General features: G+C 48.3%; 1 protein-coding gene, 1 long non-coding RNA gene and 1 other non-coding gene across 3 annotated transcripts; 1 reads left to right on the forward strand and 2 right to left on the reverse strand.

Moving 5' to 3' along the window:
• The first annotated feature begins 2,152 nt into the window (after positions 1 to 2,152).
• Positions 2,153 to 8,856, forward strand: VSIG4 (V-set and immunoglobulin domain containing 4). The gene is made up of 8 exons (XM_030272499.4): positions 2,153 to 2,309; positions 3,632 to 3,988; positions 4,601 to 4,882; positions 5,814 to 5,921; positions 6,519 to 6,584; positions 6,889 to 7,011; positions 7,389 to 7,410; positions 8,211 to 8,856. Exons 1-8 carry the CDS (start codon positions 2,255 to 2,257, stop codon positions 8,383 to 8,385), a joined length of 1,188 nt encoding a protein of 395 aa, XP_030128359.4. The 5' UTR covers positions 2,153 to 2,254; the 3' UTR covers positions 8,386 to 8,856.
• A 2,560-nt stretch (positions 8,857 to 11,416) lies between these two features.
• LOC116808418 (uncharacterized) lies at positions 11,417 to 15,999 on the reverse strand. Its single transcript, XR_004367872.3, has 2 exons — positions 15,781 to 15,999; positions 11,417 to 12,433 (listed from the first exon to the last, which is right to left on the reverse strand). It is a non-coding gene; the product is annotated as an uncharacterized lncRNA (long non-coding RNA).
• Positions 12,311 to 12,381, reverse strand: MIR223 (microRNA mir-223). Its single transcript, NR_049135.1, has one exon. It is a non-coding gene; the product is annotated as a microRNA mir-223 (primary transcript).
• Positions 16,000 to 21,385: the final 5,386 nt, after the last annotated feature.

The following is a 21,385-nucleotide window of genomic DNA, read 5'->3' on the forward strand; positions in this document are numbered from 1 at the left end:
GAATTTCATCTCCTTGAACACTAAGGATCTTATTTATCACCAGAAAAAATGGTAGCAAACTTCTCTGGCCACTGGCAAACTTTGTCAGAAGATGAATGTAAGATGTAGGCTCAGCAAAGCTGGTCCCTATGAACAGGGTCTGAGTCACCATCTGTGCTCAGGTTTGGGGACATGGGGACTTTGCATCTGTAGTTAGCCCAAGATGAGTAGCAGAAATGGCAGAACAACGAGTGCCTGAGCTGTGGTACTTGAAGAAATGACACTTGAGAGAGTGTCCTGTCCTGTGTGTGGGAGGAAGGTGGGTACCTGTGGGGACAGGCTGCAGCGTGCCTCACCTGCAGCACTGCGAGGGAGAGAGCAGCAAGTTCAACCCAGAGCAGAGACACCAGAATAAAATACTGCATTTTAATAAACCAGGTAGCTAGCCAACATGTCTGAGACTTTGAGGGCTTTTTCTTCTTGTGTTCAGATACAAAACTATGAGAAGTCCTTTCAGTAAGGAAAAAATGGCCTGTGTGACTCAGGGAGCTGTGTCTGTGTCCAGGGAGAGAAAGATGTCATGTACATCACATTTGGGGAACTACAGTTATTCATGTCTGCTTTAGTTAAATAGTGCCTTTTTTTTTTTTTTTTTTTTTTTTTTTTTTTTTTAATCCTGCATAACTAGAGCCTCAGGAAGTCTTGCACATCCGGTTCAAAAAATAATCCTATCAGCAGTTTTAGCTTGGGTTTTCAACTTCTTTCAGGGTGTGTTCCCCAAAACCCAGCTTCTCTTAAACTGTTTTGTGTAGGAGACTGTTTGGGACAAGGCTTTACTGCCAGTCATGGATCAGGGTGTGGAAAGGGCTGGGTTTTAATCACCTCTATGAAAGTGGACACATTTCCCTCTCTGAGTGACACAGCTAGCAACTTTACAAGCACTTTTCTGTTTGCTTGCTTGCTTTTAGGCAAGACTCAAACATTGCCAAAATCTTCTCAGGGGCAGCATGGGCAGATGGATACAGGCCATGTGCACTGATACCCCACTGGCAGCTGCAGCAAAGATGTCAAGAAGAAAAGTCAGCAAAAATCAAGTTTCAATGTCTTACATAGATATGCTTTGCAAGAACCGATGTGGCTGCCTCCATCATCTTCCTCAGCAGGATGGCAGCTGGTGGCAGGGCTCTCAGAGCTCTGGATGAATTTGTTGCATCAGGTCTTGGAGCACAACATTTATTTTTTGCTCCAGACAAGTTCCACCACAGCGATCAGCAGGGTGGAACTTGGAATCACAGTCAGCAAGGGCCCCACGGGTGGGCATGCCTCTACCTGGGACTGAAATGAGATCTATGAGTTCTAATAGTTTACTGACTCTGAGAAAATGAAGATAATTTCCAGCTCTCCTTACCCTAGCAGAGAGGGAATGAACTGTTACTGACATGGAGCAGCACTTCAGAGATGGATTCAGCTGCAAGGTGAATGTTTCAGCCCAAGCAGACAGGTAGGTATTTGTTGTGATGGGACAAGGCTGTGGCAAAACCATCCCATTTACCTTTCTCTCCCAGTCCCAGTAGAAAACAGCTCCCTGTCCCTCAGACACATCTGCCAAAGATTCTGTTTTCCTGGTGCAGCAGAACCATATACTAAGGCATGGCTATGGAATAAATCCCAAAAAGTTGCTCTACTATTAAACCCCTGTAACAGAATTCACTAGGTCAGTAGATTTACTTTTATACATGTTTCTTATATTTCTGTAAATCCTTCTCCTTCTGGTAATAATTAATAAGCACTCATCAATCCTATGCATCACACCTAGATAATTCTTGGAAGTACTTTTAAAGATACTCTATAGTGCACACTCAGAATGTCCCTTGGCTGCCCGTCAAAAGTCACCTCCTTGGCAAACACAGCGTGTGCCTTCAGAACATGACTTTTGCCCATGAACTGGACCATTGCAGCAGAAATGTGAGCTGAGAGAGTCTGTGATGCTCAACATGACCTGGCAATGGACATTGGGAGTTCAAAAAGGCAGCTGGGTCCTGGGCTGCATCAAGAGAAGTGGATGGGGACGAGGAATGGGACTGGAAAGATCCATACAGCCTTTCGCCTTTCTTCACCCTTCACCTAACTCAGCAGTGAAACGGACTCGTGATGTTTCAGAAAGAGGATCCTTGATGACAAAGGACAGACTAAAGGGAAGTGTTCTTCACTTGCAATCTGGTCCCAGGAGGGTGGGAGTCTCTTGGGGAAAGGACAAACCTGCACTTCTGGGAGAATGGGAGAAGTTGAGCGGATAATGGTGTTTGTGATGACTTTCATCAGTTGCAACGGTGAGTAAATGCTTCAATGTATAAGAAAAAAATTAGAGTACTAAGAGGATAGCAAAAATCATTTGAATTTATAGCATCATTTTTTTTGTTAATTGACAAGTCAATTAGAAAGTCTTTAGCTTATTGTATTAACCACAGAGCCTGAGAATTCATGAGAATTTCCTTTGGCATCAGATACAACGAGGTGGTTTCAAGAGTGCAGCAAATGGGGCAGTATTGGGAGAGTCAGCTTCACTGCCCCAAGGCAAGGGCAGAATACAGTTTTTTGGGGCCCACTGTGGTGTCCAGCTCTAAAAACAGTCTTGGTGAAGACGGAATATGCATTCTAAATTTAATAACTCATCCTCTTTGTTCTGTTAGCATGGCCCTAGGAAGAAGAAGAGTTGTGAGACCAGGTGCCGGCACATTTGATTCCTCTTGGTCTCTTACTTAGTGACTCTCTGGTTGCATCAGGAAAGCTGGGACTGGAACCTTGGCTTCAGTTCCTATTCCCCTGAGTGAATATACCCTTTCTCAGGGCATGTAGGACACTGGCAGCAGCAGAGGATAGTTTTGGGAAATAAGAGAAAAGCGCTCTTACAAGTTGTATACAAAAGTACAGGATTGTTCCCGACATTTAGAAAATTGGGTTGAAATATATTCCCCATCTTGTAATAAAAAAACTTGAATCAGCTTTGCAGATTACAGGGATCTGCCTTTCAACCAACTTCTTGTGAGCTAAAGCTGCTGAATATAACCAGTGTCTTTCCAGGGATGGAAGCGGGGGAAGAATAAGGAGTATTGGGAGAGCTGAGCCAAGTCAAATGAAATTCAGGTGATTTGTTACTTACAAGAGGCACTTCCCAGAGGAGATGTGGAACCATGGGCAGGCAGCTGGAGAAACTGGAAGAATGTGTGGAGAAAATCTTCCCACTTTTCTTCTGTGCCTACTTGAACATTTGGCAGGGTGCTGATCTGGGTCAGGTCTGAAGTTTCCCAAGGCTAAAACAAAAGGATAGGCTTTGGTCCACCATTCCTATTTCAGGTTCAGTACTGCAGGGAATATCTCTAAACGTTCCTGCTCACAAGGAGGCTCTCTGTACTGAGAAAGAATTAAGAATTGGCAAGTGCCCAGAGAGAAACACAATAAAAATAGACATGAGGTCAAGGCAGCTGTTCACTTCCCCATGCTTGATGATGTGGGCTGGCTTAGTGCTGTGGTTACAGCACATCTGAGACCTGACCTCATGCTAGCACCTACTGCCCAGTGAGTCCTGTCTATCCGGAGGTTTCCCTCCTCTGCTGCATTCTGATTTCTTCCCTTCCACTGCTGTTCTCCACAGCCCTCCTGGATCTGTCTAGTGTCCACCAGGTCACGGGCACATGGATGGGATCTGCCACTGTACCATGTACCTATGTGCCTTCAGAAGGGTTCACGCAGCAAGCGCTCAGATGGAGCATTGAGCGGGACTCCAGCATTGCTACCATCTTCCAGAGGGACAGCACTGGTGACCACATCTTGCTGTCTAAATTCCGAGGCCGAGTCAGTGTCCCAAAGCACAGCCCAGGGGATGCCTCACTCCTCATTCAGAACCTTGAAATGCTTGACAGTGGACACTACACTTGTCAAATCATCTGGAGGTCTACAGATAACAGCTTGGTAACAAAAGAGGTGACCACTACAGTTAAAGTTGTCAAAGGTAAATCCAGCAGTAAAGTCCTGCTCTTGTGCAGCCAGGTTAAACCAAAAGAAGGTAGGGGGGACCAATGTTGGTGCGAATAGTCTTTCACACCACACTAGGCTGGGGGTTGAAGCTTCTGCCTTCCTTGCTGTGTTGGTTAGCATTCTCAACACATGGAGGGGTAGGAATAAACTGGGGAAGGGAGCCAGTTAATGTACGGCTCAGGCTGGATCTATTGATGGGCTAATTGAACCTATGATGTCTGAGATAATACCCAGGTCTGGTTCTGTGCAGGCAACCAACTCTCTGTGGTTCAGCAGGTGGGGGTTCTGTGAGCCAAGTCTGCCTTCTCCCCTTCCCGAGCATCCTCACTGTGTGCTAGAAAAAACTCTTTCTGCACGGAGCCACCCACCCCAGAGAGCAGGATTTTGTGAAAGGGCGGCAGCAATGGTGTAACCGGGATTAACACGCAGGTTACCTGAACTCAACCTGTGCAGGGAGGTGCTGTGGGAGCCGAGCTCCTTCCTCCGGGAAGGCACCGACAGCAGGAGCGAGAACTGCTGTGCCAGGGGGACCGTCCCCAGCAGAGCCAGGCCTCCGCGACCTGGGCCCCTGTGCTTTGTGTTCCAGTGGCAGCCACCAAGCCCATCATCCGAGCTGCGGAGCCGGGGCTGACGCTGCCGGCCGGAGCCAGCACCAGGCTGACCTGCGAGGCCGGCGGGTCCCCTCCCATCAGCTACCGCTGGTTCCGCAGCGCCCCGGCGGGCACGGCCGAGCTGCTGAGCAGCGGGCCCGAGCTGGCCTGGCCCAGCCTGCGGCCCTCGGACAGCGGCACGTACTTCTGCGAGGCCCAGAACAGGGCCGGGGCCGGCGCCGTGCAGCGCAGCGATGCCGTGCGGCTGACGGTGACAGGTGAGAGCCGCGGCACGGCCCCGGGAGAAATCCCTCTGCAGGGCGAGCCGGCAGCATCCTCCTCCCTGCCCGGAGAGAAGGAAATGCCAAACGCCTTCAGCACCCGCACACGGCCCTCCCCGCTGGCTCCAGTCTGTGTCCTGCTTTATTTCCTCCAGTCAGTTTCCTCCTCTCTCAGGAACTGCTCTTTTCTGATGCAAAAGAGGATTTCTACTTCAAACAGCTTTTATTTATTCCTCTGTGGGTTTTCTGAAGTTCTCTAAGGCTGCCCACTGCAGTTCAGCAAGTTTAGACAAGGAGTCGTGACTTTATTTTGAGAACAAGGAACAAGTGAGTGGTAATTCAGTGGCAGAACAAACCAGACTGGCCTTTGCTCCCCGGCACCAGCTGCGTGTCTCAGGGGACACACTGCACCTCACACACGCCAGGCTCTGACACCTCCAGGCTCTGACACCTCCAGGCTCTGACACCTCCAGGCTCTGCAGCACAGTGTGTGACAGGTTGGACTCAAAGGCCTCAGGGGAATTTTTCAATCTAAACAATTCCATGAGGGGTGCCTGGTGGAAAACTTGCAGCTCTCCTTGCCTGGGTAGTGGATCAGCACAGCTGTGATGCCCCTGAGGGCAGAGCCAAGCACAGGCACCACACAGTGGCCTGTGAAAGAGGCAGAGCTCGCTGAGCTCCCAGGCACAAAGCTCTGGCTGAAGCCCTGTGGTGCTTTTCCCAGCAGTCCCACACTGGAGGGAGCAGCAGGGGAACAGGGCTCAGTGCTGCAGGTGCTGCCTGAGGTTGCTGGCACAGCATCCCCCTGCTGTCAGCTGGGAGGGGGCTGCTTCCTCCTGCTCCCACCTGTGGGGAATTCTGGACCACAGCAGCATCACCATGGTGGTCAAACCCCTGTGTAAGCCTCTCCCTCCCTCTAACCTTGCAGATCTGCCCACAACAACAGCGGCCTTGCAGACGAGTGGGGGAACCACGGAGGGACACCACTCAACCACCGAACAGGAAGACAGTAGTGACACGGAGCACACAGTGACAGGTGAGTGCCCAGGCCAGGGTTCTTCACCTCTGTGGCAGGAGGAGACAGAGGCAGGGAGTTTGCTCTTCCACAGCCAGATCAAACACCTATGCTGTGTATGAATTGTGTCTGGATTGTTACCCAGAGGCAACACCAGAGGCTGGTACCCCCCCCTGCTTGAGAATGTGCCTGATGATGGGAGGGGACAAGAAAATGTTGTCTGTGTCCATCTGGGACCTGAACTGTTGAGGCTGCAGAGCTTCAGAGGGAGGTTTTCTGGGGCAAGAGACCTGGCACAGGCCTCCACATCTCAGGAAGTTTATGGTGCTGCTGAAGGCAAAGCCCCCCAGGCCAGCCAGGGAGTCACCATAGGAGAGAGAGAGTGAAGGTGTCCTCTGGAAATCTAGGGAAGTGCCAGCAGGGCAAAGCCAAAGCATTGTATCAGCCAGGGCTGCCGGGAACCTGTGGGGGGAAGGTCAGGGAGGGGAGCATGAGTGTCAAATGCTGCCCCAGGCCTGATGGCAAGACACACACAGGATAATGGGTGAATCTAGGCTGGCAGAGCAGACCCCATTTTCCCAGTGGGGCTGCAATGCATCCACCATTCTCCACTGACAGATCCAGTCCCAATGACACAGGTCTCCAGGAGGGATACTGCTCCAGTGGGGCCTTTCACAGGCACAGGTGAGTGGAGTCTCATGCTGGAAAACTCATTCCATGGCTCAAACTCAAAATCACAGCTGTTTTCAGCTGCTTGCCAAGGTCTAAAATGCTTCTGACCGAGGCCTGGAACCTCTGAAAATGTCTGAGGGACATTTTGAGTTCCGACACCATCCCGGCATTCTGTGACTGCCGGGAAGTGGCTGAACCCCCAGGTGGCCTCGGCCGCTTCTCGGTTAGGACTTAAAGGCCGTCCGAAGCAGCGGGGGAGTGGCGCCGTGTCCCCCGGCCGCAGTGACAGCGCTGTCCCCCCGCTGTCCCCCCGCAGGTTCCCCGCGGCTCGCCCCGTCCCCGCTGCTGTTCGGGCTGCCGGCCGCGCTGGGCGGCGCCGCGCTGGGCGCGCTGCTGGCGGCGGGGCTGTGCTGGTGCCGGCGGCGGCGGCGGAAGGACGGTGAGCAGCGACAAGCCCAGGGCAGCCCCAGGAGGAGGGGACGGGACGGTGCGGGCGGGCGGGCGGTGGAGGGACCGGTCCGAGGTGGCAGGCGGGGGAGAGTCCCATCCCCGTCACTCCCATCCCCGTCACTCCCATCCCTGTCAGTCCCATCCCCATCACTCCCATCCCCGTCATTCCCATCACCATCATTCCCATCCCCATCATTCCCATCCCCATCATTCCCATCCCCATCACTCCATCCCAGGTTGATCCCTTTCAGAGAGAAACCCGTGGGAGGGTTATTCCCTAAACGTGGGAACACCTGGAAGCTGGGTTTTGTTCTGCAACACATAAGTCATTGCATATCTTAGATTCTTTTTCTTTTTTCTTTTCAGAACCTCTCTATGAAGTTGCTTTGTGAGTGCAATTTTCTACTTGGGGCACTAAGACTGAGGGCACTGTACTGGTATCTGTTCCTAAAAAGCCTCTTTGTTCAGTGAAAAGCAAAGACTTATTTGCCTTACAGGGGGAGGATCTGAACACCTTGGCAGTTTAGTTAGCAACATGAGGACCTGGTCACAGGAGATAGCCAGACTGTTCTTTAATATGGTAGAAAAACAGAAAGATACTCTGGGTGTTTTGTTGTGCCTGTCACATGCCATGGGATATCTGTTCTCTGTGGGAAATTCTTGCCATTATTTAGCAAAGCAAATTACAGAAATTTTCAGCTCTTCCTTTAAGTTCCCTCTACACTTGCCTTTCTCTATAAGAAACATGTCTTAGTGCTTGGCCAAGTATTACTTTGCAAAGTAATTATATTAGCATATGATTATACAAACACATCTTCTGCCCTGAACTCAGTCTTCAACACCTTCATACTACTTTCCTACTCAGACACACACCATAGCCATCTGCAGCAATTTGTCCTAATTATTCCTGGTACTTACTTTCCAAAAGCTGGACTGTCTGCTGGTAACTTTAGAGTATAACATGATAATGCCATGAGAGTTTATAGTCCCAGTATTAACCAGTGCTTCTTTTTGTGCAATTCTTTTAACATCACTTTCTACTCTAGTCTTTCAGAGCCCCCCATGTCCTCACTAGAGTAGTATGAATTTTGCTGTTTTACAGATTATGTGGTAGATCTTGTCTCTAAGATGTAAATGAAGTGCCATCTGCTTTAGTCGTCCCTCTCACTCGTGTCTCTCTTGTCCCAGCCGCAGCACTGCAGAGGTCGCCCTGCTGCACCCTGAGGTGGAAGTCCCTGTTAAGTGCCTACGGGAGGAAATGTGCTCTAGCAGTGAAAAGATCACCGTGAAAGACAAGAAGAGCCTTGAGTATGAGAACCTTGTGACTGCAATGGAATCTCAATATGAAACAGGAGGATTTTAATAGAGTGCCAGCTTTTCCACATAAGCAGCCATGTGGGGCTGCAGGTACTGAATAGTGAACTTAGCAAAAGGAAACTCTTCCTCCTGTTGTCCCTCTGGTCTGCTTTCACTGCTTGCTTTAACCCAGAGGAGCTGCTAAACCTTTTGGTCTTTGGCAGACCAGGCCCTGCCTGCGGGAGCAGAACCCCTCAGCCAACAGTTTGTCTACCCACTTCCACAGAGCAAATTGTTTCTGAGCAACCTGAAGGACCAAGGGCAGGAAGAGAGGATCTGAAGGAGTGAGAACATGAAATTCTTTAGCCTGTAAATCCAGGAGTAGTTTGTGCAATGCTGCTGGTCAGTAACACTAGCAAGGGATACTCTCCCATGTGTATTCCTGTTAAGACATCCCAGGCTGCAAGGAACCAGGATTGTGCTGGAAATGGAGAATCTATGGCTTTTGCAGATCAGCAAATACTGGTTATACATCCTGCCTGTGATTGAGTCTTTCTCTTTTTTTTGTTACAGCATGGTAAAAGGACCACAGAGGGGAGGTTGATGTCCCAGGAATGCCATTTTTGCTATCAGACTGGAGCTCAGTGCTCAGAGAGAGAGGGAATGAGTCTCTGAACTATCACCCACTAGTTTTCTCCTGGAAAACAAGAACTGATGTTGAAAGAAATGCTGGCATTTAATTTTTACAGTATGGGGGCCAGAAGCTTGATAAAATAGAGAGAAATTTGAGGCATTTGGATAATGATTGAGTAAGGAACCTCTCTGAATACAACAGACGGACACCAATTTACTCTAGGGGATGTAAGTCAACCTGTGTGATTACTAATGCTGTCCATGCAACATGGATGCAATTCTTGCCTTCAGCTGCAGTGCATTCCCTACAGTACACTGTCACTCAGCAGCCTGACTTGCCTCATCAATGTAAATTGTTTGTATCTTGCCTGTACTGCAGTGCTGCTGTCAGTTCTGACCTCTCTGTGCCTCCAGCCAGCATCCTTTTGTCCTGCAGGCTTGGCAGGGAAGAGGAGGGCTGCCTCCTGGCTTTAGCAAAACAAATTGGTAAGAATCACTGGCTTTTTTCTATCAGTGGGTGCAGCAAGGAAAGCATGGGGAAGCAGCTGAGCTCAAGTCACACACACCCTCCTGCTTGGCCCTGACTTCACCCACAAGGCTCATCTCTGCTGCCATGGATCATCTCTTTTTGGGTCAGCAGCCTAACAGCAGGGTCACTTTGCTGTTTGTGCCTGAGTGCTGTGTAGAGCCACTTTTACCTTTACACCCCTGAATTGCAGGATGTGAGGTGGGAAAGATCAGAGAAAAAATCTCCTGCCTATATTGTGAGGGCTTCACTAGCACCGTCACAGCCATGCAGGGAGGGCTGTGCTGGGTGTCAGGCTGCCCTCCAGGGAGGCAAAGTCTGGATCCAGTCTGTCCCTGTGGGACTCATGGCAGCCAGCCCTGAAGACCCCATGCTGCAGAAGCTGCTGGCATCAGCAGTTCCAGGGGTGGTGCAGAACAAAGGAGTTGAGGGGAATGGAGAGCTGCAGCCATGCTCACGCATGGCAGTAGCGTATGGTGCAAGGTCAGTGCTCAGTGGGAAGGGAACTGAAAATTTCTCAGCTTCCCCATCCTTACCTCAGCAAATCTAGGCTCAAAACACATCACATGGCACTCTCCTTCACCCCCCCCAACCCTCCCCCCCAAATACAATCCTCATTAATTTTCAATTAGCTTTGTTTTTTCCGCAAGTTTTCTTGCTGTTAAAAGCTCTGAGCTCCAGGTTCACTCATTGACTATGTGACACCATGGTTTTTCCATCTTGTGGTTCCTCCCAGCACTGATCTGCTCTGACAAGGTCTGGGCACCTTCCTTGGAAGACATGAATCCTGGGAGAAACTACAGAGGAAGAAGGCAACAGGAGTTAAGGAGAGCAGATGGACCAGCCCCCATGTACTCCCCTAGTTAGGGCAGCAACAGGACTTTGGTCACAAGTAGCAGAACAGAGGAAACATTAGAAGCCTGTCTCCAGTGCTGAGGTGTTTTTCCCTGGGTAACAAGTATGTGATTATTTCTTTATTTTACTTTTAGCATGTTTTCCATGTTTCTAGTAAAACCTCTTGGCAATGGAACATTTTTCTTCTGAAAGCCACAGAGGGTTCTGCTGTGTTGCATCAAACCAGAAAACTTCTCCTTTGCTTGCAATGTGCTCATCTGCTGAGCTCTGCTCCAGAACGGAAGGAAAAGCTCAGCTTCTGCCCTGAAAGGACACTGCCTCCCAAAAACACACCATCCCGAGTGGCCAGCAGAGTGTCATGAGACTCCCAATTCCCCTTGCAGTGCCTGTCCCATGGAGGGGACCTGATGGCTTTTACACTTGCTGGGTTTGTACCATAGTTCAGGGCAGGGAGGTGGGAGATGAAGTCCCAGAGAAATTTGTCCCACTGTAATTTGATGCTTGTTCTTGTAAAAGAGGAAGGGGTTTACTTTCTTCCCCTTCACCCCAGTCATCTGGAAGGATCTGGAAGCTGAAAGGGAGAGTTATCTATAAAACAGAGGGCAAACTACTGGAAGCAAAAATTGGAAAGGCATGAGAAAACAAGAATGAAGGGCATAAACAAACCCTTGGCCAGCTGTGGTGCAAAGGAGTTTGGGTATGTTGAAACCTTGAGGTTTGAGTGACAGCAAGGCTTGGGGCTGACATGGCTGTGTGCTTCATGGAGGATCCACTGGGGACAAAGCAAAGCTTGAAATCATCGACCTTGCTCTCTTTTGAAGATAACCTCCATGATAAAGATCAGGGTGATGTCTGTGAGTCATGAGGAGGTGCCTGTGAGAGACCATGGGAGTGTGAGTCATAAGGAGTAGGGCCATTTCTGGACCACTTGTGGACCGTGTTTGTCCAGAAGTGCACAATCAAGTCAAAAAGCAGAACACAATTTGCTTAGGCAATGATACACATTCATGGGTTCCAGCTTTGTAGAAACTCCAGCTTCTTCAAAATATTTGCTAAGAAATAGTTGCAACAAAAAGCCCAAAAGTTAAGTATTTCAGTTTATTAATATTCTCAAATATTGCAAAATTTGCTGGTGCTACTGTCCTAAAACTAGTCAGTGCAGTCTTGGGATTTTTTTTTATTTTTGAGTTTTCCATGTCAAATGTTTTCAGAGTTTGATTTGTCAAATTGGGCTCAATGCTGCCCCTCTCCTTCCCCTACCCTGACATATCTGAAATTCTACAAGTCAGTTACTGAAAACACTTAGCAATCATTACATCTTCAAGCAGGATGATTTAGAGGGAATTACTTTAATTAAATAGCAGAATAGGCAACCTTACTGTAAGTGCTGACTAGGAATAACCATGCAGAGACAAGAAGTCTTCTCCAAACAGCAAGACTCCCAGGAAGGGCAATGGACTCCATGGCCTAATTTAAAACAGATTGAGCAAACATACATTTTTCACAGGCTAATGGGCCAGGGGAAAGTTAATAAGCATCCTCATTAGTTATATAAATATAAAAAATATTACTACATGTCCAAAGGCAAGATTCTTTATTATGGATAATGCTGCCTTTACCCATGATGTTGTGATTATAGTTGCCAGGATCCTTGTTAACCGAGCTTAATTCACAGCTGGCTAGTTAATGCTGTGTAAGAGAACAGCATTGTATTTGGATGCAAATAACAAGGACCCAGGGCACAACTCCCTGTCTTCACAGGATGGAGAAGTTGCACCAGCACCACTTCTGCTCTGATTAAATGTTGGGACAGATACTTCCAAAACCAGGGTGGCAGGGAAACCTGGCAGCACAGCATCAGTCAGGTGTTCTGGAACATGGGATGGGCTGCTCAGCCCCTCGGTAGGTCTCTGGAGAGGAAGGCTCCTGCCAGGGCAGGAGGAAAGGGCTGCACCATCGGCGTCGCGTTGCTCAGCAGTGCCTCACTTGGGGTATTTGACAAACTGACACTCTGCACACTGAGTGTCGGACTCAGCTTGTCAAATACACGCAGTGCCACACTGCAGCTCCCGGGGTCACAGAGTCCTCGCTGGACGCCAGCCTGGGCACACAGAAGGAAAAAAAGCACAGCAGCTGTTGTTAACTTCAGAGGCTTTTTCCAGTTAGCAAAATGCATCGTTTATCCTCCCATATTTCCCCCTCCTGCACTCTTTTTGGGGTGAGAGAGAACCACACCAGCAGACACTGCCTTCTGCTGAGGAAAATATCCACTCTATTAATTCAAAAGTCAGGAAAAGAAGTACAACTCTGCCCCTGGGCATACACATAGGGGTTGATCACTGACTGTTGGAGGCTCCTCCATTTGGCAGAATACTCTAGAGATTATGATGCTGAAAGAAAACCAAACTCCACATAGGGAAACAATGAACTTCTTCAGAAGAGAAGTGAAACTTTCTCTTCTGTTGACAAATGAACCCTTCTGCTTCATTTCCAGCAGAGAAAGCCTTTCCTGCAATAAGTGGAGCTTTCCACCTCCAAACGCTGGTATAATCCAGCCTTTAAGGGTGAACACCATATTCACACACACACACACACACACACACACACACTTCTTACACAAATACAAAATATAGTGTTATTCCCTTGCTCTTTTAACAAGAGTGTACAGGAAATACAGAAATGCACCTAAAGAAAACTAAATAAAAAAACATACACAAGTGAAGATGTTGTACAGTATTACTCTGTTCTGTGTCCTTCTCAGATGCTGACTTTTTAGAAATTCAGTCTAAAAACAGATTTGAAATTCTGATACTGTACAACCCTCCCAAAAAAATCCATCCTGGCTCCTAAGTTACACACTCATTCTGCACAAGACTGTTTATGTCATTCATACTCTCTGTGGACATGTCCAGATATAGCTGAGTTTTGAGCATGGTGTTTTAGCTTCCTTACCAGTCCACGGATTTTAATCTCACATGACCAGCATCATCAGTTTGTGAGAAAGTAGTCATGCTATTTTTAGCATCAAAATAAAGACTGAAATGTTTTTAATTATATTTTTTAAGGTAGACCATTAAAGCTGCTAAAGTAGAATTAAATTAAGTAAATTAACAGTATCATATAGTGGGCAATTCATTAACCATTTCTACCTCTAACTTCTGTGACTCTATTTTACACAGATGATCATAGAATTACATCTAATATCACATACAGAAACATACCTGGAAAGGAAAAGGTTTTTTCAGATGAAAGCATAGCAAATACAGGTTCTCCAAACCCAGAAGAGAGTGGAATAAGACTTAAGAGTAAGATAACAGCTACAGCTTTAAAGGTAAAAATCTGTTTCTAGATTGAGTCACTACCCAGGCTTTGCAATTCTGGCATTCCCCTGTCTCCACCTTCGCCTTGGGTGCAATGTAGATAGTGACCAGTTCTGTGTTCTGCCTCCTCATTCCAAATGCAGTTCAGCCGTGGCAGATAAAACTATGTGGCAATGGATAAAATCAGCATATGTACTTCATGAAGATAAGAAAACTATGCTAATAAGCTGATTTAAGATCAGCCTGCTGGAGTATGTGTGGACCTGTGATCCTCCAAAGGACTCTAAGCCATACCAAAATGTGGGGAAGCCACTAGAGAAAGACTAAGCAGGCTCTTCAATAGTTATCAGTGACCAGATTGCCTTCAGCTTCAGCGCTGATGTCTAACAGATGTGGCCTTGGAGGGGGAAGAAGAAAACAAGCTTCTGCAATTGAAGCTTAAAATAATCCCCTGTTGTGGCTTTCTGAGGGGAAAAACAGCCACTTAAAATGTTGCTGTGAGGGACAGATAAGGGGTGGGGACACAATGGAGATAATTCTATCAGCAGATGGGAGTGAAACTTGCAACTCTACCTGTAGAGATCATATCTGATGTGAATGGATTTGTCATTGTCAGAGCTTCTGGTTTCAAGCTGAAGTGGGTAATCCCAAGTAAAAGCTCTGAGTTATAAAACTGAGCAATCTACTGCATACTCTGAAGGCCAAAGAAAAAGAATTTTTCTTGCTGCATTCTTAAGTCAGTCCCTTACCAAATTCACAAAAAGTCCCCTCCAGGCTGCACATCATCGCTCGGGTATTTTTGCCAGGCTTCAGACTGTTTTGCAACTTGTAATGAAAATAAATTAAAAGTAAGATTATTGGATAGATTCAAGTCTAAACCTAATAACAGCATGCATGGAAGTGTGACTGTGTGGTTTTCACATGCTGAGTAGCAGAGCCCTAGAATGCAGGCTACAGACATTTCAAGGCATGCATTCATTATGCAGGATTTGAACTGGAATCAAGGTCATCTCCGTTCTCCCCTTGGTGAAACACAAATCATAGCCTGAATTGAAAGCGAGTCCCCATAGATCAGTGGCAACAGGGTGTGCTGAACCCCTGGCCAGCTGAAACCTTGGGCTGTGCTTCTGCTAGGAGCTGGAAGCCTTTGTCATAACAGACACAAATAAGGCTTTGCTCATGGCAGGCTTCCACTGGATGCTGTCCTGCTCCATATTTGACCTTCCTATGCCCCCAGCCCTGCAGTGGACACTGCAAGGAGCTTTGCCAGACAAACGCTAGGTCACTTCAAAGCCCCCAGGAAGGGCCTGATAATGCCCCCATTACCTTCAGGTCACCCTCACATGCTCCCACAGCCCCTGCACTCCCCTGAGGCCCACAGCCCCTGTCCCTGCACACTGAACTCTGTCCCCGTCCCCAGACACACAAAGAGGGGAAGAGGGTAAGTGCAGTATATTTTCATCTGCTCTACTGAAACCATAAGGACAGTGAGAAATGGAGCTGACAAGCACACTCACACACCACTGGGACAGGGTCTCTCCCTGGTTACACGCTCCTCCATCCCACACCCTCCCCTGTTCACTGAGAGCTGCCTCATCTATGACTAATTTAGATCAAAATGCCAGCAGCTCACGGGCAGCATGTGTGCATCTGTGAGCTGAGGGAGCGCACACACACATGTACCCCGCTGCTGAGTAGAGCTACATATCACTGCTAATCATAATTCACCTTCATCAAGGAGCCGTGGTCCAGGGTACAGGGCTCCCTGGCTGGGACCAGTGGCATTCCATCCCCGAGCCTGCCTTCCCCAAGCACACCCACCCAAATGCCACCTCATCCCTGAAAGGAGGCACCAAAAAGCCCCTCTGGCTTAGGCAGACACAGCCCCAGCACCGAAGGGAGGCAGCCCAAGCCCAAGCAGGATTAAGACCCCTCGAAGTTCGAGGTGTAAAATGCGGCGGGAGGACAGCTTTCTTCATTGCCAGGAATTGCCCCACATCTTTCAGTGTCCAACACCCACAGGCCTTTGGGACCTCCTGAGGGAGAAACAGGAGATGAACCCCATAGGACACATCCTCCCCTGTCCCCAGCCCCCTTTCCATGGGCAGGACGGGGACCTGGCACCTACCATGGTGGGGCCATCCGGAGCCGCGGCAGCCGGGCTGGGGCCGCAGCGGGGGTCGTGCAGGAGCGCGGTGGGGGCTCAGCCCGGGCACACAGCTCGGTTTTGAAGGGGCTGCTCCTCCTTCAAGAGGAAGCTGCGAATGGGGAAGATAAGGCTGAGGTTAGATAACAGGAAATGTCTGGATGTGAGTGACAACACGTCCAGGTTGTGAAAGCAGCTCTCCCCATCCTGCCGCGCGGCACGAGGCTCACGAGCGGGGTGAGGGCGAGTGCCCAGTGCGGCCACGACGCCGCCTCAGGGGCTGGGCACACAGAGCTGGGCACACAGGGCTGGACACACAGGGCTGGGCACACAGGGCACACAGGGCCGGGCACACAGGGCACACAGGGCTGGGCACACAGAGCTGGGCACACAGACCTGCAGCTGAGCCAGCCACTGGCAGCACAGGGAAGGGCACCAGGAAAGCTGTGAGCAGCCACACCAACTGTCCCCAGTTCAGCCACCTCCATCTCACACTGCTCAGGCTCCCCTGCCCTGCCCTGGCTGCTGAGGAGCCAGGCTGTGAAGGCACAAACAGAACAGAACAGAATGGCACTAACAAACCAGCCCTGGTTAGGGACACAGGCTCATGCCCAGGGTGGATCTCTTACCCTGAGAGGAGTCTGAGTGAGGCGCAAGGAAGCAGAGTTCTGTTCTCAGGGCTCCAACCATTGCAGGAGATTTTGTGCCAAAAGCTGCCCCACAAAGCTCACATCGCTTTTGAACTCATGGCTGTGCCTCAGCTCTTCTGTTCCCTCACACTCACATGAGCAGACAGGTTTTGCTTTCCCAGTTCCAGCACCCGACCAAGGAGCTGCTGCTGGTCCCTCCACACACCCTCTGGTGTCCCCTGAGGTCCCCGTCCTGGTCTCTGGAGCATCCGCAATGCCTGCACAAAAAAGTAAACACCAGTGTATAGCTCAGAGTTGTAACCAAAGCAAGTCCCACAGTTTCTCCTCTCCTGTCCCCTCCCTGTACCACCCTCAGTATGAGGCAGTCTGAGATGGCACCTAGACTCTGTGCTGTTTTCATCCAGCCTGACCAGAACCCCAGCTGGCCAGCACATCTGTGGGGACAGAGATCAGCAAGCTGCATTTGCCCATGCCAGCAGCACAGGCTGGCCACACAAGACCAAAATGAATTCAAGCAAACCCAGGAATTTTAGAGGCATTCCTCATCTTTCTAGACCAGTATGATACACAGTATATTTTGTAAGGCCAGGATTCATTAAAAATACATTGCTTTGTGTATGCACCATCAGCTAGCCCTGATGGTGTGATGGACACTTGAGGGACATCTCTCTTGTAGGATTGGTTCTCCCACTCCTAGCATTCAGCTGCAGCTCTTCCTTTCCAGTTTTGCCTCCCCACTGCTGTCTGGCTCTTCAGCCAAACCCCACAGACACCCTCCCACAGTGCTGGTGGCTGGGCCTGCCCTAGTCCAGCAGCTTTCAGTTACATTATCAGCATGCCAGGACTGCAACCACAGACTTTATGTTTCTGCAGCTCTGACCAAACCCCTAATCTGGAAAGCACTTATTTATGCCTCCAAGTAACTGAGCCCCCTGGGAGGCTCAGTACCATGAGGTACTCCTAAGACCCTGTGCAGATACAGTAAGACCAGCCAGCCTGCAAACAGTCAAACCTATTCCCCGTGCCTGAGGAAAAGTCAGATAATGAGGAATACAGTTACTGTCCAGTTCCTCTTTCATTTGCCTGTATTTTAAAATATACAGTAAAAGAGGAATGGACAGGTCTGGGTGGTTTTGTTCTGTTTTTACTTTGGTTTTAACTGGCTGCAAGAAATAGATCTGTTCATGTAGTCTATGTAGTTTTTTATGCAAGCCAGCATGAGCTTGAGTCCATGAAGGCTTTCTAGCCAACATCAGCTGGGCAGTGGGAGATCAAGCATCCTCCCCCAGCCAGGACACACTGCTTTGCCTGCACCTGACCCCAGCCCAGTCCTGTGGGCCCACAGTAACATCCAAGGTGGAAGCCTCTCAGGGAAGCTAATTTCCTCTATACTTTGCAGATGTCACCACACTGCCCTACTCTGTGCAACAACCTTGAAATCACACTCAGAATTTCCCAATGAAGGGACTGTTTTCAGTGCTCTTGCAGTGCATGCAGCTCTGTAGCTTGCTCTGGGAAGAGGAAGAAAGGAGGCAGAGAAGCTGTGGGCATCACAGACTGCCATCTAATATTGTTTCAGAGGCTTCGGCATACTGCTCCACAAATTTTCTTGGAAAATCACTTGAAAAAAAAGTGATTCCATTTGATTAGCGTGCAGCAAATACTCTCACACTTCAGCCTCAAATTCTTGTACTTTTTACCTGCCATAAAGTAGAACATGAAGGATTAGCAGGTTTGTACTGGACGTGGAAAAACTGGGACTCATTTAATTCCTGTGCTGCTCTGTGCAAATCAATCCACACAGACAATAAAAAAGGACATGGAACTCTTGGGCAAGTGCAGAGCAGATCCACAAAGTTGATAAGAGGACTGGAGCACCACCTTGACAAAGACAGGGAAAAGAGTTCCGACTGTTCAGCCTGAAGAAGAGAACATTTGTGAAGACCTTATAGCAACTTCAGTATTTGAAGAGCCTACAAATACCAGAAGCTACAGAGGGACTCTTCATCAGCAACTGTAGTGACAGGACAAGGAGTAATGGTTGCAAATTGAAATAGAGGAAATTTAGGCTGGATATTAGGAAGAAATTATTTACTGTAAAGGTGAGGAGATACTGGAACAAATTGCCCAGGGAAGTTGTGAAAGCCCCAATCCTGCTACAGTTCAAGGCCAGGCTGAAAAAGGCTTTGAGCGAGCTGGTCTAGTGGAAGGTGCCCCTGCTCATGGCAGGGGGATTTGGGACTAGATGATCTTTAAGGTTCCTTCCAACCCTTCACTTTCGATGTTTCTGTGTTCCAAACTGACTTAGCCAAGGCTAGGTGACTGGAGAATCTGGCCCCTGGTCAGCAGGCCTTCACAGCACACCAGGAGACTTTACATTGGGACAGCTCCTTGCAGAAACATCTTCAAAGCCAATATACTCTTTTCAATGAGGGAATTAAAGCTGTGTGTTACCAAGTCAGGCCCAACTCCAGTCATCAACGACTGTCTTCCATTTCAGTTTGCTCAGTCAATCCAGTTTTGCCAACCAGCAGCATCTAGAATTAAGTCCATCTTGTCAGCAAAACTCACTGGCCAGCCCGAGGTTTGAGTTGTGTGAACATCTTGTTCCTATTTCTATTCTTCACCTCATTCAGAAAGAAAAACAAATCAACACACCATGTGGACCTCCAAGTTTTGCTGTCAGTGCCATCCTCCCTTCCTGCCCTCTTTTTGGCAGGTGCACAGCAACAAGAGTCAGAGGCTGAGCTCCAGCAAAGAGCGGATATTTCTGTTCATGGCTGATTATGTGTTTGGCACATTTGTTTTAGACCTCTGGTTAAGGGGGGAAAGAAAGAGAAAGAGAGACAGAGGTGGGGTGGGGGGAAAGGCAGACACCAATCAAGAGGTTCAAAGCTGGTTTTCAGATGGACAGTGAGAGATAAGAAAACCCCACTAACTGTCACAGCTACTGAATGACCCAGAAGACATCCTGTACCTCATACACTGTTAAGAATAGCATTCAAGGAAGAGTAGTAGTGTTGATATTTAATCCTTAAGAAGTAGAAAAATAGCACCAGCCAGAGGTCAAGTAATTTTAGGTAGCTTCAATTTATTCTTATTTAATTTTAATGAGTACACTTGGATTTTTATATGAGTGGGGGAAAAACAGACCTCTTTTTTTTCCCCAGGTCTGGAATACCTATTCAGTTGAGACCAGTTCTCTATTCATAGGTGCTAAGCAACTTTGTCTAGAGATTTTGCTTCAAAATAAAGTTGTATTGCAACTTAATTTAAATTTAATTTAAATTAATTCCCTAATTTCCTTAATTCTAGTGCATCATCGAAAAATAAAGCTACATTTTTCATATTTGCTCCATCAAAGGACTATCTTTTTTCTTGCAGTAATCTTATTACCTGGCTAGACAAAAAGTAAAATCTTACTCTAGGTTTGAAAGATTGATAGACTTTCTCTCTTAAAGAAATAATGAGCTATGGAGCTGCTTTATTCACTGCTGGTATCAATACAGTTACTTCTGAGAACAGAATCCAATCCTAGAATTCTAAAAAGACAACCATGGATTCATATATGTATTGATGTTTTTTCATTAAAAAATTTAACAAGCATTTAAGTTGTCAAAGACAGGATTGTACCAATTCTTTTTCACAATGAAGGCAGAGAGCAGCTGTGCTTCTGACACTCATCACTGTCTTTTACTGAACATGCAGTAACTAAATTTTTTTTTCTCTGCATATCTCACATATCAGCCAAGTTTCTCTGCTGCCACTTTCTGGAGATCCTACCAAATTGATATCTTGGGTACAAAGCACTGGTGATGGCTACAAGGCAAGGTAGGCAAAGGCCTGTGGTGAACCTGCCTGCTCCTGCTCTGCAGCCACAGTGTCTGTGCCATGCCAGGCTCTCTCCCACATGGGAATACAGCAGGAAAAGCTGCACTGGTGCTCTCAGACTGCCCTCCCAGTGCTCAAGGGGCCAGTGCTGGCAAAAGCAATTGGCAGTCAGGAAAGAAAACCACATCAGGCCTTCCGTGTTTGCAGATAGCACTTCCAAAGGCTCCTAAGTCACAGATAACTGGAAACTGGGACTGCAGCTAGAGAGATACCAGTTACCCAGTTTTTCCATTCTTCTTTTAGCATCTGCTGCTGGTGAACCCCAAGTGATAGGGTGCTGGGTCAGCCAGCCCCTACTCTGATCCTGGGCACATGTTCTGCTCTTCAAGCCTCAGAACCGACTGCAGGAACAGCATGGGACCAACACACCAAGAACACCTAAATGCCAAGCTGATGTGTTTATCTGTCCTGCACTCCACAGGCAACTGCTGCAGTGTCACAGAGATGTCCCTTGAGCAATGACCACTGTCAGACCCTTCAGTCTGGCTTCTGGGAGGAGGCAGATGTGCAGTTATCGCTCACCCCCCTTTTAGAGCACAGAGGGCATTTCAACACCGCTGCCTCTGCTTGCAGAGTCACTGTCAAAGGGAAGTACGTGACCGCGGGGCTCCTTCTCCCAGCTCGCCTGCTGTATTGCTCAACAGTGACAGTTGGGTTTACATCAGCCACCTTTCTCTGTGGCAATGAAGTGCTTCCCAAAGACCATCATAACAGAACAAAAGTGGGTTTCTGTACAACACATATCTGCCTCTCAGTACATGAGGTATCATGCTGCTAGGCCGCCTCGTAATCATTACATCAAACCTCCCCATTTGGGACACAGAAGAGGTTCACAGACAATGTGAAAAAACATCTTTCACAGCAGGATGGCCTGCTTCATTAGACCTTTTCAGAGTGGCACAAGAAAAGTCAAAACAGAATTGTGTGGGTTGGTACAACTGCCAACAAGTTTGCAAAAGTGGGAACCCTGATTTTCATAAGCATTGCTGTGGCTGCTGCAAGGCTGTTCACCCTTCCCAAGGGGAAAACTGTAGTTTGAGAGAAGG

The sequence above is a fragment of the Taeniopygia guttata genome, chromosome 4A (genome assembly GCF_048771995.1).
Source record: "Taeniopygia guttata chromosome 4A, bTaeGut7.mat, whole genome shotgun sequence".
Taxonomy (NCBI): Eukaryota; Metazoa; Chordata; class Aves; order Passeriformes; family Estrildidae; genus Taeniopygia; species Taeniopygia guttata.

What these genes read in the sequence shown, in the direction of transcription:
- VSIG4 (XM_030272499.4), top strand. Translation starts at nt 2,255, where the DNA reads ATGGGAGAAGTTGAGCGGATAATGGTGTTTGTGATGACTTTCATCAGT. An exon ending in CACGGAGCACACAGTGACAG is followed by an intron (nt 5,922 to 6,518) that starts GTGAGTGCCCAG and finishes CTCCACTGACAG; the next exon opens with ATCCAGTCCCAATGACACAG. An exon ending in CCTCTCTATGAAGTTGCTTT is followed by an intron (nt 7,411 to 8,210) that starts GTGAGTGCAATT and finishes CTCTTGTCCCAG; the next exon opens with CCGCAGCACTGCAGAGGTCG.